Here is a 12,133-nt window from a genome sequence, read left to right on the forward strand (position 1 = left end):
GGGAAAATTAATTTGGATAATCTACTTAAGCAGTTACTCATACTTTTTCTAAACACTTTGAATTATATATTCACCTTGCTTGACCTTTTTGCTATTTTTATATATTGTATATATAACCTGAAGGTATTTAACATGATGAACATTAACTAAAAAAATTGTATTTTTCAGTGCCCACCAAACCTTCATAAGCAAGATGGATATGCATGTAATCAAAACCAGGTATGCTGGGATATTCATTTTAACTGTAATTTTAAAAGGATTTGTTTACAAGGGTTTTTTAAAAATAAGTGTAATTTTTGAAAGGAAATTACAACTCAAACAATAGTAAATTATTAGAATGGTCTTCTAATACAGAGTTGCTTTGTATCATACCAAATACTAACTGTATTATATTTAACTCTGATGATAAATTGTCAGGGCAATTTAAGGGCAAGAATCAGGAATCTAGTTTATTGAGTTGTGACTCTCTTTCAATAACTCCAATCTTTTTATTATGAAAAAATACGACACTCTGTTATAACGTGTTTTTTTTCCGTAAAGCCATGTGATACCCTAACTATTCACAAACAAGAGAAGCTCAACATTGTTTTGGCATCATCCAAAGAAATATGCCAATTATTATGTACCATAAAATTTAAAATGTTAGATGATTAGGTTAGATTTAAAGAGCTGTACTCTGAGGTCCGTTCTGAGTTTTAGATTTTAACGGCCTGTCAGGCGTGTGCTTGTCCTAAGATGTTTGTGATTCTCATTTTCACTGTGAAAATCGTGGGGGGAGGAAACAGACCTGGGCTCCGTGCGCCTGCTAACGCGTGTGTCCCTGTCCGCAGGGCCGCTGCTACAGCGGGGAGTGCAAGACGCGGGACAACCAGTGCCAGTACATCTGGGGAACGAGTAGGTTGCGTTTTCCTGTTGATGGTCACACACAGTCTTCTCTTCATGTTGTTCTTCTCTGCCAGTCTTGCTGAAAGAGATGTATAGTTTGCAGTGATCTGCAAAAGGATGAAATAAAGAGAACTGTGAATCTTAGTCACAGAACCACCGATAACACCTGCTGAAGTTGGCGACTGGCCATCAGAACCGAACAGTGTCGTTCAGTGCTTGTCTCTGTAGCAGAAGGGATAGTGCATCCACTTGGAAAGACTGGGCTGAGTGCAAGGGTCATGTTCATGACCCAGCCCTGTGCATAATTTATTTTGTATCCTGGATTTAACAGTTACCCCCCAAAGGTAGCTTTCTGTTCTTTTACCCCAGGAAAGTTCTAGCCCTTATTATTATTATTTTTTTTGCAATCTGTTAGCCTCAGGGTGAAGTGAAGAAATGCAGGTCCTGCCCGAAGTGCAGGTAGGTAGCCGGGCAGCTAGAGATTTGGGTGCGTGGCCAGGATTCTCAGGACGCTCCCGGAGTGTTAATACACGCTACCCTCCTGACATTGGCAGTGCCTCTCCAGGGAACTGCGGTTCATGAGGGCCAGAGCAGAAGACAGAGAAATGGGCCTGCTGTGTGGTTGAGGCTGGGTCACCCCCAAAGAAACAGAAAGTACACAAAAGGAGAATAGAGCCCGCACATAAGTGCTTGGCCAGTATCATTTAACTAAAAGATTTACTCTTGGTGCTTCAGTTTTGACAGAGGAAAGATAGTAGAGAGACATATTTCTTTTAAAAGGTTTAAATATAGACACCCAGGTGCCAACGTAAAATGTCAATTGGCTAAGACTTTATGGTATCTCCTAATATTAATACAAAACAGGACTGAGAATATTTATTAGTTTTCTGTGTGCCACTTTACTAATTTCTGCTGATGATCATTCCTACTTCCTACCCTCAAACTGACCAGCAAAAATGGGGAATGCTTTTGTCTTTCAAGTTAAGAGTAGTGGTGTGTTGGAGCTATCTTGTGTTAACTTGGAAGAACTATTAAAATTTCAGGAATTTTAGAAGCCAACCAACATCACACTGATACCTTGAAATTCACCATGTATTGTGCCATGGAACGTTACATAATGACATTTATACCATGGAAATTGGTAAATGCTGCAAATTAGGAATTTTTTTTTTTTCTGGAGATTCAGTTGTCAAACATTTACTGGCGTGCCACTGGTATAATAAAGAAAACTAAATAAGTAGTTCTCTTTATTTATTTATCAATCATAAAGATAACTAAAACAAAGTGTCTTCTCTCGCTCATCTCCAAAAGAGGCTTCAGGGTCTGACAAGTTCTGTTACGAGAAGCTGAACACAGAAGGCACGGAGAAGGGAAACTGTGGGAAGGACGGGGACCGATGGATCCAGTGCAGCAAACAGTGAGTGGCGGCCCTGGGGCCCGATGCGTGGGCAGGGAAGCCCCACGCCCAGTGTGAACTGGGCCCAAAGTAAATGTGACTGATTCGTAAGTCAACGTTCAACTGTTTTGAATTTGAAAGTATACATTTAAAAAATACATGGGTATATGGCCACAGGCTAAACTGTTTCTATGGCATGGACTCACCATTTCGGTAAAACTCGGGAAATTTCTCACATGCTGTATTTTACTTGGTGCTTGTTTTGAAGAGATGCTTTGCCACGGCATTACAGATTAATGTTAGGTTTTAATTGGGTACAGTTGCTGTAAGATAGGCCCTGTGCATGGTCTAGTATATGCAGAGTTCTATAAGCAACACATGTAGACTGTGTATATTCTGGGGACATTCAAAGTGAAATACCATTTTGTTCATTTCATGAACATTCGGCAAAATGTTTTGCTAAAAGTTTTGGTAACTTGATATAAAAGGAGTCATACTTTCTGTATTATTTCGTATTTTGCTTCTCAAGTTCAGTGTTTTAATGTTCATTTTTGTTGTTCACATGTTTCACTTTCATTCACAGTCAGAGCCATACACCACAATTTATTTCTCCGTTCTGTGTTGGTGGGCATTTCGATTGTTCCCGTGTTTTGGGTATTAGGCACCGTGCTGCTGTGAGCATTCTCTACATGCAGCTGAGTGCACATTCGGACACATTTTTCTAAGGCCTGTGCCTAGAAGAAAAATTACTGTCATTATACATAAAAAAGAGATGTATGTTTTCAGTGCCACCAAAGTGATGTCATACTGTTTTCTTTTTTAAATGGTTGAACTGTAGTAAACCCTACCAGCAATAATATGTATGTGAGAATTTTGGGCTGCATTCTCACCAGTGCTTGGTGTTATCTGACTTTTTACTTTTATCTATTCTGGTGGGTGTGAACTGCTATGTTATTTGTTTTTAATTTTCATTTCCCTGATTACAGTTGGAATTTAGTACATTTTCATGCATTTTTTGGACAATGGATTTCCTTTTGTGCATGTGATGTACCACTTTAATTCTTTGACTATTTTTTAAAAGAAATTCATTGTTTACTTAAATGGGCTGGAAGTAGGAGCCCTCATGGTGGATGAGTCATTGAATAACGTCACCAAGTACCCAGATGATTTCTTCTACTTTTCCTTTTTGTCTTTTGGTGGAAATTTTAGTACATTAAAAAATTTTAAGGACATCTTATTTTTTACCATGTTTTTTATTGTTCTATTACAGTTGTCCCATTTTTCCCCTGTTGCTTTCCCCACCCCCCTCACTCCCCCCACTCCCACAGTCAATCCCCATCCTATTGTCCATATGCATGGGTCATTCACACTTGTTTAACTAGGCCCTTCCCCTTCCTTCCTCCCTTAGCACCCAGATAACTTCTGCCCCTTCACTCTGTAATTCATTGCTTATTGAGTTTGTATCTTTATGCTCCTGAACTTAATGATTACAAGTTAGAGATAAAGAATTCACATTCAAATGCAGGAAGCTGGGGTAGGAACCAAAGATCTTCATGTCAGGCTCTGACCTTCTATCCAGAAAGCAAAATTCTCCCAAGCAACTTCTTAGCCAGCTTCTCACTTCTCAACACCCACAAGCCACTTTTAGCTCTAGATAGATAAGAAGGAAGGACGACCATGAAGGAGGATACAGGGAGTGGAAGTGCGTAACTAGCTTGGACACCGGTCGCCGCCGTCTTTCAGGGCTGAGCACTTGGCTACCTCCAAACAAAAGTGAGACCCTGTAATGGAGAAGGGGAGTCTCATCCAGCCAGCAATATCTGAACCGACGCTTTTGTTTGGAAGGAAAGAAAATGTTTTCATATTTTGAAATATGTGGACTGAATAGTTTTGATTTTTTGAGCATAATTCCTCCTATCTTACTCTTTTTTTAAAAATATGTTTAGTGATGTGTTCTGTGGATTTTTACTCTGCACCAATCTTACGCGAGCTCCACGTATTGGCCAACTTCAGGGAGAGATCATCCCAACTTCCTTCTATCATCAAGGCCGGGTGATTGACTGCAGGTAACACTGAATATTGGAAGACCTAATGAGTCGTGAGAATTACAAATTTAGAAAAATCAAGGGAAAATTTCCTACTTTTCAGGAAAGGAGTGCTGACTGAGGTTTTATCATCACCTTTCATGCTAAGAGTCTTCTATAAGACAAAGTTGTGTCTAGATTTGCAAATTACATTTGTTAAAAAAATTGTGCCAGTTATTAATAGTGAGGCGTTCTTTGTAATTATGATCTTAAGAGTAGAATTATGGTGTCTCTTTGGACCCACAATTAAAGCTTTAAGCATTGGAATATGTCACTGTTTGAACACTGTGTTTTATTATTTATTACAAAAAAAAAGAGTTTAAGCTTTACTTCGTGTAGATTTGTCTGGTTTAGAAGGTGGTTTAATAAATAATCACATATAGAAAATATTTATTAAAATATTATTGGTAGCTGTAGGCAAACATTTGATATCCAATTACCTATGAGTACAAGGCACAGAAAATATGAGGCTTATTTTGTAAGCCAGGGAGTCAGGTTATATTCCAAGTAGTCGTAATTCTAGGACGCTGTGCTTTCAATCAAATGGCACGTCGTTCCAAACACTTTCGGGATTTCCCCACAGAACTGCCTTCAGCATCTGCAAACGTCCATCCCCAGTCTCCTCAGAGTAGCAAGCCCGTGTCTCATGGGAGTGAACGTAAGGTCTGGAACCATCCAAAAGTGATTTTGACCAAAAGTTAGTGAATTGACTGGGTAACCAGACTGGATAATGCTGTCTTGGTCAAATGACTGCTGTTTTTCAGTGTTTCAAGTGGCCTCAAAAGCAATTCCCACAGGGCCTTTGACAGGGAGATCCTTCTGGAAAAAGTCTGTCGTCTTCAAATGTAGTTTGAAGCACGCAAGCGTCCTGTGAATATGTAGGTTTTCACATGTCTCGAGATATACTGGCCTTATTAAACTATGTTGTGTATTCTAAATTGGCATATTTGTAAACTGGTCAGCAATGTACTCTGTCAGTAACTGTAGTATATTGACTATTATTCAAATTGAAGTTGTTTCAAACTTTGACATTTTAGGAGTAAATATCGAAACCACTTTATTTTTTCAATCATGAATAACCCAGTCATCTAATGATAATTTTCAAAATATTTTTCTTTGCTATTTTTGCTCAATGACACATCAGAAAGCCTTGGAGAGTAATGATAAGATTGGTTCTTTTATCATCTTAAGGTCGGTCTTGCAAGTGAAGATTTAGCATACACTTGGTACAAATGACATTTTTTCCTGAAGACAGGTGGTATAATAATGATAAAGATAGGTAGTTTCTTTTATCATGCCCTTTTCTTAAGGGGCGGTGGGGAAAGGGGGAAGGGAAAAAGTGGAGAAATGCTAGGAGAAGTCCATGTCCAGTGGCAGCCTCTTCATGGTCCTAACAGCGAGGCTCATTCATGTTGACATTGTATTTGTAAGTGTAGCACTAATGACTGTGTGAATATCTTTCTCCTTTCAGTGGTGCTCACGTGGTTTTAGATGATGATACAGATGTGGGCTATGTGGAAGATGGAACGCCATGTGGCCCATCTATGATGTGTTTAGATCGGAAGTGCCTACAGATTCAGGCCCTAAATATGAGTAGCTGCCCACTCGATTCCAAGGGTAAAGTCTGTTCAGGCCATGGGGTGAGTAGGCATCAGCGTTCCAGTTCAGACCTTTATTATCTGGCATCCCCAGAGTCCACGGCGCCTGGACTTCAGTTCAGCGGCTCTCCTTCTGTGTGTGTTGCCGGTATCTACGCATTGACCATGATTTTCTTTTCTTAGTACCTTCATCTGCTAACAACAACACACATGTATTGATATGGTGTATTTTTATGCTTTCTTTTGTCACTGGCTATTTGTATTCACCACATTTCTCTAGATACAACTTGACATCTAAGGGGTTGGAAGAAAACTGATATAATTTTTAAAAGAACTGTGAAAACCCAATGTGATTACTTATACCATTTGAAATAAGTTGAACCTTCTCAGTGATTCCCTTTTAGCTACTCAGCATGCATGCGGGGTATCTATGTGTGCAAGGTCACGCCACGCTAGAGGTTGGCTTGCTGATAAAATTCACGTGTTTAAAGTCCTGTGGTTGTATTCCTATCCTTGCTGGTCAAAGAGATGCTCCCTCTACCGGCGCACGTCCTTAATTCTATGAACAAAGTGTTTGGGCAGACACAGCTGGCAAACCTAGGCTTAACATCGAAAAACAAATCTTAATAATTATTTAAATTTGGCTTAGTGAAAGAAAGATACTTCAAAATTTATACAGACCTCAGAAATGGATAGAAGAAATATGAAGAAACTGAGAGCTTTAATAGAAAAGGAAATGCTGGGATGAAGGTAAAAAGAACCCAAAATGTAGAGAGCTAAGTAGGTGCTGTAGGATAAATAAGGTGGAAAGACCTAAAAAGCATATGCCCAGTGACTATGTATAGTTTCAGGTTTGGTTGAATCACAGGTTCACAGGGGAAGCTGGGTAGCCTAGTGATCAAGAGCATGGATTGAGGGCTAGAAGGAATCCTGAGTGTGAATCCTCGCTCTGCTTCTTGCTATCCCAGTGACCTTGGGCAAGTCATGTAAGCTCTCTCCTTCATCAGGGTGCTAGTATGAGGGTAAATGAGGGGCTGTGCATAAATCACTTAGTATAGGTGCCTGGCACAGAGTAAATTCTCAATACTTGCTGAATTAAAATAAAAGCACTGGGCAGAACCTTTCATTACTCAGTCATTGCTTTGTAAGCATTATAAAACTTAATATATTAAAAAGGCCCTTGACTCTCAACTATACTTCCTACTTTTTCATCTTGTTAAAAAAAAGGTCAAATTTGATCTCGTTAATCATTATCACAGTGTTACAACATTTCAGATTAAAACACTTCTTATACCAATAGGCTTAAGGTTGATTTTATCAGCTCTGGTAGTCTGTTTCTGAATGTTTTTCCCAGGCAGTTAAGGGTTTAACCTCCTCTGTCTGTAGTTTGCAGATGGTTATATATTTCATCTAAATTCCAAGTCCCTTCCAGCTGCTGGTTGGTCCCCAGAGGACGAGAGAGGAGAAAAAGATCTCTTAGGACGGCCTTAGCCCGGCTGACTGAGAGAAGAGCTACTCTCGGCAGGCAGGGAAGGTGGGAGGGGTGCTTGTTCGGCTGGACAGGGCCACCAAATGAAATTTGGTGTGGAACGTGGTGAGGTAATGCAATGCATTGGTGATTTATGTCTGCTGGTCTTTATCTTTGGCAGTGCCTCTTGAGACCAGTCTCTATTAATTCCTTAATTAAGCATATATGTTTCTAAAATGTAGTTTCTAAAATATGTTTCAAACAACTACTTATGAAAAAAACTATCAATACATTGTCAGACATATGTGTACTTAGATAATATCAATGTGAATGATTAACATTTAATGTAAAATTTCTTCCTTTTCATCTTTTTTGTTGTTAACTGGAAAACCACCATGCAACTATCTGACCCATTCATGGTTTCCCCATGTCTGATATCTAACACTGTGGCAGACTTTAAAAAATTCCAAATGGTTTCTAAAGTGTCTGCCTGGTCCCATGTCTCCTTTATTTATCATCAGTATTCTGTCAAGGACAGGAAAATGTTCCATCTCTGTTCTTTCTTCTTTACAGGTGTGTAGTAACGAAGCCACTTGCATCTGTGATTTCACCTGGGCAGGAACAGACTGCAGTATCCGAGATCCAGTCAGGAACCTTCATCCCTCCAAGGATGAAGGACCCAAGGGTTTGTGTGATTTCGGTTTCATTTCCCAGCATGCTGAATTCATTGGTACTCTTCTGATGGTGCCAATAGAACAACTTAATGGATTTGAAAGGAGGCACATAAGATTATCTCTTTAGCCATTAAAATGTATATAGTTCATGTGCCTGCAGAATTAAGGATTCTAGTATTGAAAAAAATATTTGAATTATCCCTTATTCTAGAACTGAAATTAGGAAGAAGTAAATATACCATTTCCTTTCTTCCACTTTCATTTAAACTTCATTCTTTTTTCATAACCACAGATGTTAATCATTTCATAGTTTGTCTAAGCTATGTCAGTTTTCTCATAGCTAAATCTTTGTGGATGACATTCCTCAATACTTGAAAAGTGAACAGGGAGGTTGTCATCTGTCATGCTCTGTGTTAAAGACACTTTTGATTCAGGAAGCAGTTGGAATTTTTCATGGGACTTGAATTCTTCAAAGAAAACATGAAATATCTGGAACTTGTTTTAATCAGCCATTAAAAGGAGAGAGATTAGAATTTTAACATTAAAAGGAGTCTCAGTGACCAACTAACTACACCACCCTCATTCTGTCCCCCATGCCCTGAGGTCAGGTGACATGCCTTTCTTATCCAGGTAGCCAGAGGCAGGGTGCCCAATACCAGGCCCATTCTCCTCTGTTAACATAATGCTATAATGTAGCCAGCGGGTCATCCTGAGCAGGGTAATCACTTTGTCATTATTCCCCTCATCACAACCCATTGTGAGATTTTCAAAGATCAAGAAATGTCCTCAGTTGCACTGCGCAGACCTGAGAAACCAGGGAGTTACTGGAATGAATGATGTGTCCCAGTGACACTGGCCATCCGGTTCTTTCTCTCGGTACTGCGGACAGTGTCTTATAAATCATCACCATGCTTTCTTCCTGCAGTTAGGAAAAACACGTATAGAAATAGTGTCATTTTGATCTGCCTAGTTTTCGATAAAAGGTTATTTAAACTCTCTGAAGTTCAGTGTTATTCATATGGGAAAATATGGTTTCAAAAGCATATGAAAGTCTACAGCCCTCAATTCCTGCAGAGATGTAGGCTATTCAGGTGTGTGCATCATGTTCGGTCATAGTGGGTGTGTTGAAACACTTTTCATACATTTGCTTCACATGCCTGTGATATTAAAATTCTATAAGAATCACAATCACACCCTCATGGTCTGTTTCTGTTCTTCTATTACTAAAAAACGAACCAATTCCACTTGTACATGTAGTCCTTTGTTACTTAAAAACTAGAATAAAAAATCCATGGATTTCACCATTGGAAGTTAGAATTAGGGAGGATTTAGACTCTGACAGGAGATACAGAGCTTCGTTGTTTCCAAATTTTCTTTGCATAGCATGTCTGTGATTCTCTTCAAGACCTAAAAGCTGTTTCTTCCAGGAACGCATACAGATACCTGAACAGATGAGCAGAGGTCAGCTGGTTTAGACTCTGCCGTTTTTCCTTAGGTAGGGGATTATTAATCGCCTATCTGTTCCTTATTCCTGCACCCACGCAGGCCTAGAAAACTTCATTGGAGGCATAACGTGAACAGCTACGTTCTAGAGAAGGATATATTCACAGCAGTCTCTGTGTGGTTTGTTTCATTTTCTCCCTATTTAATATGGGGTAATTCTACATTATCTTTAAAGATAACCTTTTTGATCATTCAAATAACACATGTTTGTTAGAGAAAATGTTGAAAATACAGGAAAGGTTAAAAAGAAAATAAATCACGTTCAAATCTAAATCAGACAATTTTGTCTCTTTGGTATAGAAATTCATTTTGGTAATGTTAACATTGTTTACTATTAAATTAATAATATATGTCCAATATTGCATATTCAAATAAAACGTGAAAAAATAAAGTAAAAAGAGAAGAAAACCACCCTTTTATTGCACAACTCAGAAGTGGTCAGTACCAGTATTCTGGTATATTTTGTTCCTGTTGTATTTTTTTCCATTCTTAATGAGACAGTGGAGTCATTAGAGTAAGAATGTAACCATTGGTTCTAAAATTGTTAAAATCCTCTTGATCTCCAATAATCTTGGTTCAACTGAAAAAAGCCATTAATTGATATACATGAAGAATACTTTTTATTATAAATTATTAGATTTCCAGAAAACTCAAGCAATTATACTTCAACTAAATAATAGCTTTACCTCTATTTATCTTTTTAGCTGCTCTAGAAAAATCTGTTAATGTGCTAGTAAAACCGGGAATAACAGAAATTAAAACTACAGCACTTTGTTGTAGATTTTATGATTTTATTTTTGATATTCTGGTTAAGAGAAGATGACAGAGAAACTATATATTTCTATTTTTATCCAGATAGTAAATATTTATTGACTGTCTTGCTATTTAAAAGACAGTACGTCCTTAGCACATAGTAGGCGCTCGATAAACACTATATCCCTTCCCTTTGGGAATAGGAGGAGGAAAGGAAATGCTGCGTATTAGTGTGCTGGTTTTCTGTCTAGCACTATCCATTTGTAGCATTGCCTTGAGGAAGCGTAACAGGTAATAAACTCAAGATATTTAAACAATCAGTACTTTCTTTAAAAAAAAACTTTTTATAAGAGTTTATTTTAGTCAAACTGACAACATATGCCAGGGAACAAGTTCTCCTATGATCCCCTCCATCAGTGGGTTCAGCAGCTGTGTGAGGAGCTAAGGTGTTTCTCCGTAGCTGAATGCTGTGTATTCTTTCTCTTGGGGGAACTGGTTTGACAGGCACTGGCCTTTCTGAACCGGGTGTCTGGGCCCCTCCCCTCCACGTGCTTGCCCTATGTAGTGAGCGATACCCACAGTAATCTGGTCTGTCAAGTCCATTCGATGAAAGTTTTTCTGTATACATACAATAAGAAGGTGTTAAAAAATACTTAGTTTTATTTAATTTTATTATACTTCCTTGTTGTAGAGAAAAAATTTAAGAAGCAAAACAAAACTATTGCCTTCTTTGTTTTTTTTATCATGAACAGCGCGGCATAAAAGGTAAATCATACCCCACTACAGCCCTTCAGGTGGAGACCAAGTTAGTAAAAGTAAAGGTGAATCCTGTGACTCTGTTTCCATTGAGTCGAGGATGTCAGATATGAACTGATGTATTTTGGGTATTTCCTTTATTTTAATTATAAATTTCTGAAAGAATTAAAAGTCTCACCTCTTCATCTGGGTGGGGACTGAAAACATACGTGGAAGTATTGCCGTTGTAGCCCCTGCGCTAGCTGAAGTTGTCCGCTTTTGTCCACGGCTTTCACCGTGCCATATTATTTGTTCCAGCTTCTCAAATCAAAAATTTTAAAAAGCAAGAAATAGGATCTTAAAGCAAAAACAATGTAAAGATTTTAAAAAAGCCTTTTCCATTACATATGCTTTATTTTTTTCACATTGTCATTTATTTTACCTATGAGGATTCTTCTGGTCTCTCTTCTCCCAACTTGTTTCCACTGAACTCACTGGAAGAAATTATTTTAGTCTGTTTTGCAAGGGTACAGTACATTGAACTTTGTTTAAAGGACCTAGAATCTGCTATGTCAAGTACCCATAATTTTTGTCAGCTTGTAGGCATCTTTGCATCCTGGTGCTTATTATGGAATACAAAAGTGGAACTTTTCTCATTGCGTGGTTTACATCACCATTACAGGAAGGAAGAGAAGATACTGGACCCTATCAAATGTTTTCATTGATTTGGAAGGACACAGAATGTCTCTGGGAAGCTCTGCCCAGACCCTTTCATCCTGACCATAGTCACCAGACCAGAGAGAAAGGGCTTAGTGGCCATTTAGTGCGTTCCAACATTTTACAAATGCGAAAACTAACTCAATCACCAGGGTTAGCAGATAGTGAGGGACAGAGCCGAGAATAAAACGTAGTTTACCTGATCTTGAGCCCAGGGTTTTTTCTGAAATTGCACACTACCTCATTTAAAGCTGAGTATGTATTAAGTTAGAAAAGGTGAAACAATAACCAAGTAATGATGAAGCTTGGCTGATCCATCG

General features: G+C 38.5%; 1 protein-coding gene across 2 annotated transcripts in view; it reads left to right on the forward strand.

The window, feature by feature from the left end:
* ADAM23 (ADAM metallopeptidase domain 23) overlaps positions 1-12,133 on the forward strand; it is a 140,128-nt gene that overhangs the window by 112,918 nt on the left and 15,077 nt on the right. For both annotated transcript variants that reach the window (XM_024563961.4, XM_053919001.2), the window contains exons 19-24: positions 169-219; positions 831-894; positions 2,197-2,302; positions 4,228-4,347; positions 5,837-6,005; positions 8,005-8,116. In XM_024563961.4, coding sequence (XP_024419729.2) covers positions 169-219; positions 831-894; positions 2,197-2,302; positions 4,228-4,347; positions 5,837-6,005; positions 8,005-8,116 — 622 coding nt within the window. The remainder of the gene's footprint in view (positions 1-168; positions 220-830; positions 895-2,196; positions 2,303-4,227; positions 4,348-5,836; positions 6,006-8,004; positions 8,117-12,133) is intronic.

The sequence above is a fragment of the Desmodus rotundus genome, chromosome 2 (genome assembly GCF_022682495.2).
Source record: "Desmodus rotundus isolate HL8 chromosome 2, HLdesRot8A.1, whole genome shotgun sequence".
In the NCBI taxonomy this organism is placed as follows: domain Eukaryota; kingdom Metazoa; phylum Chordata; class Mammalia; order Chiroptera; family Phyllostomidae; genus Desmodus; species Desmodus rotundus.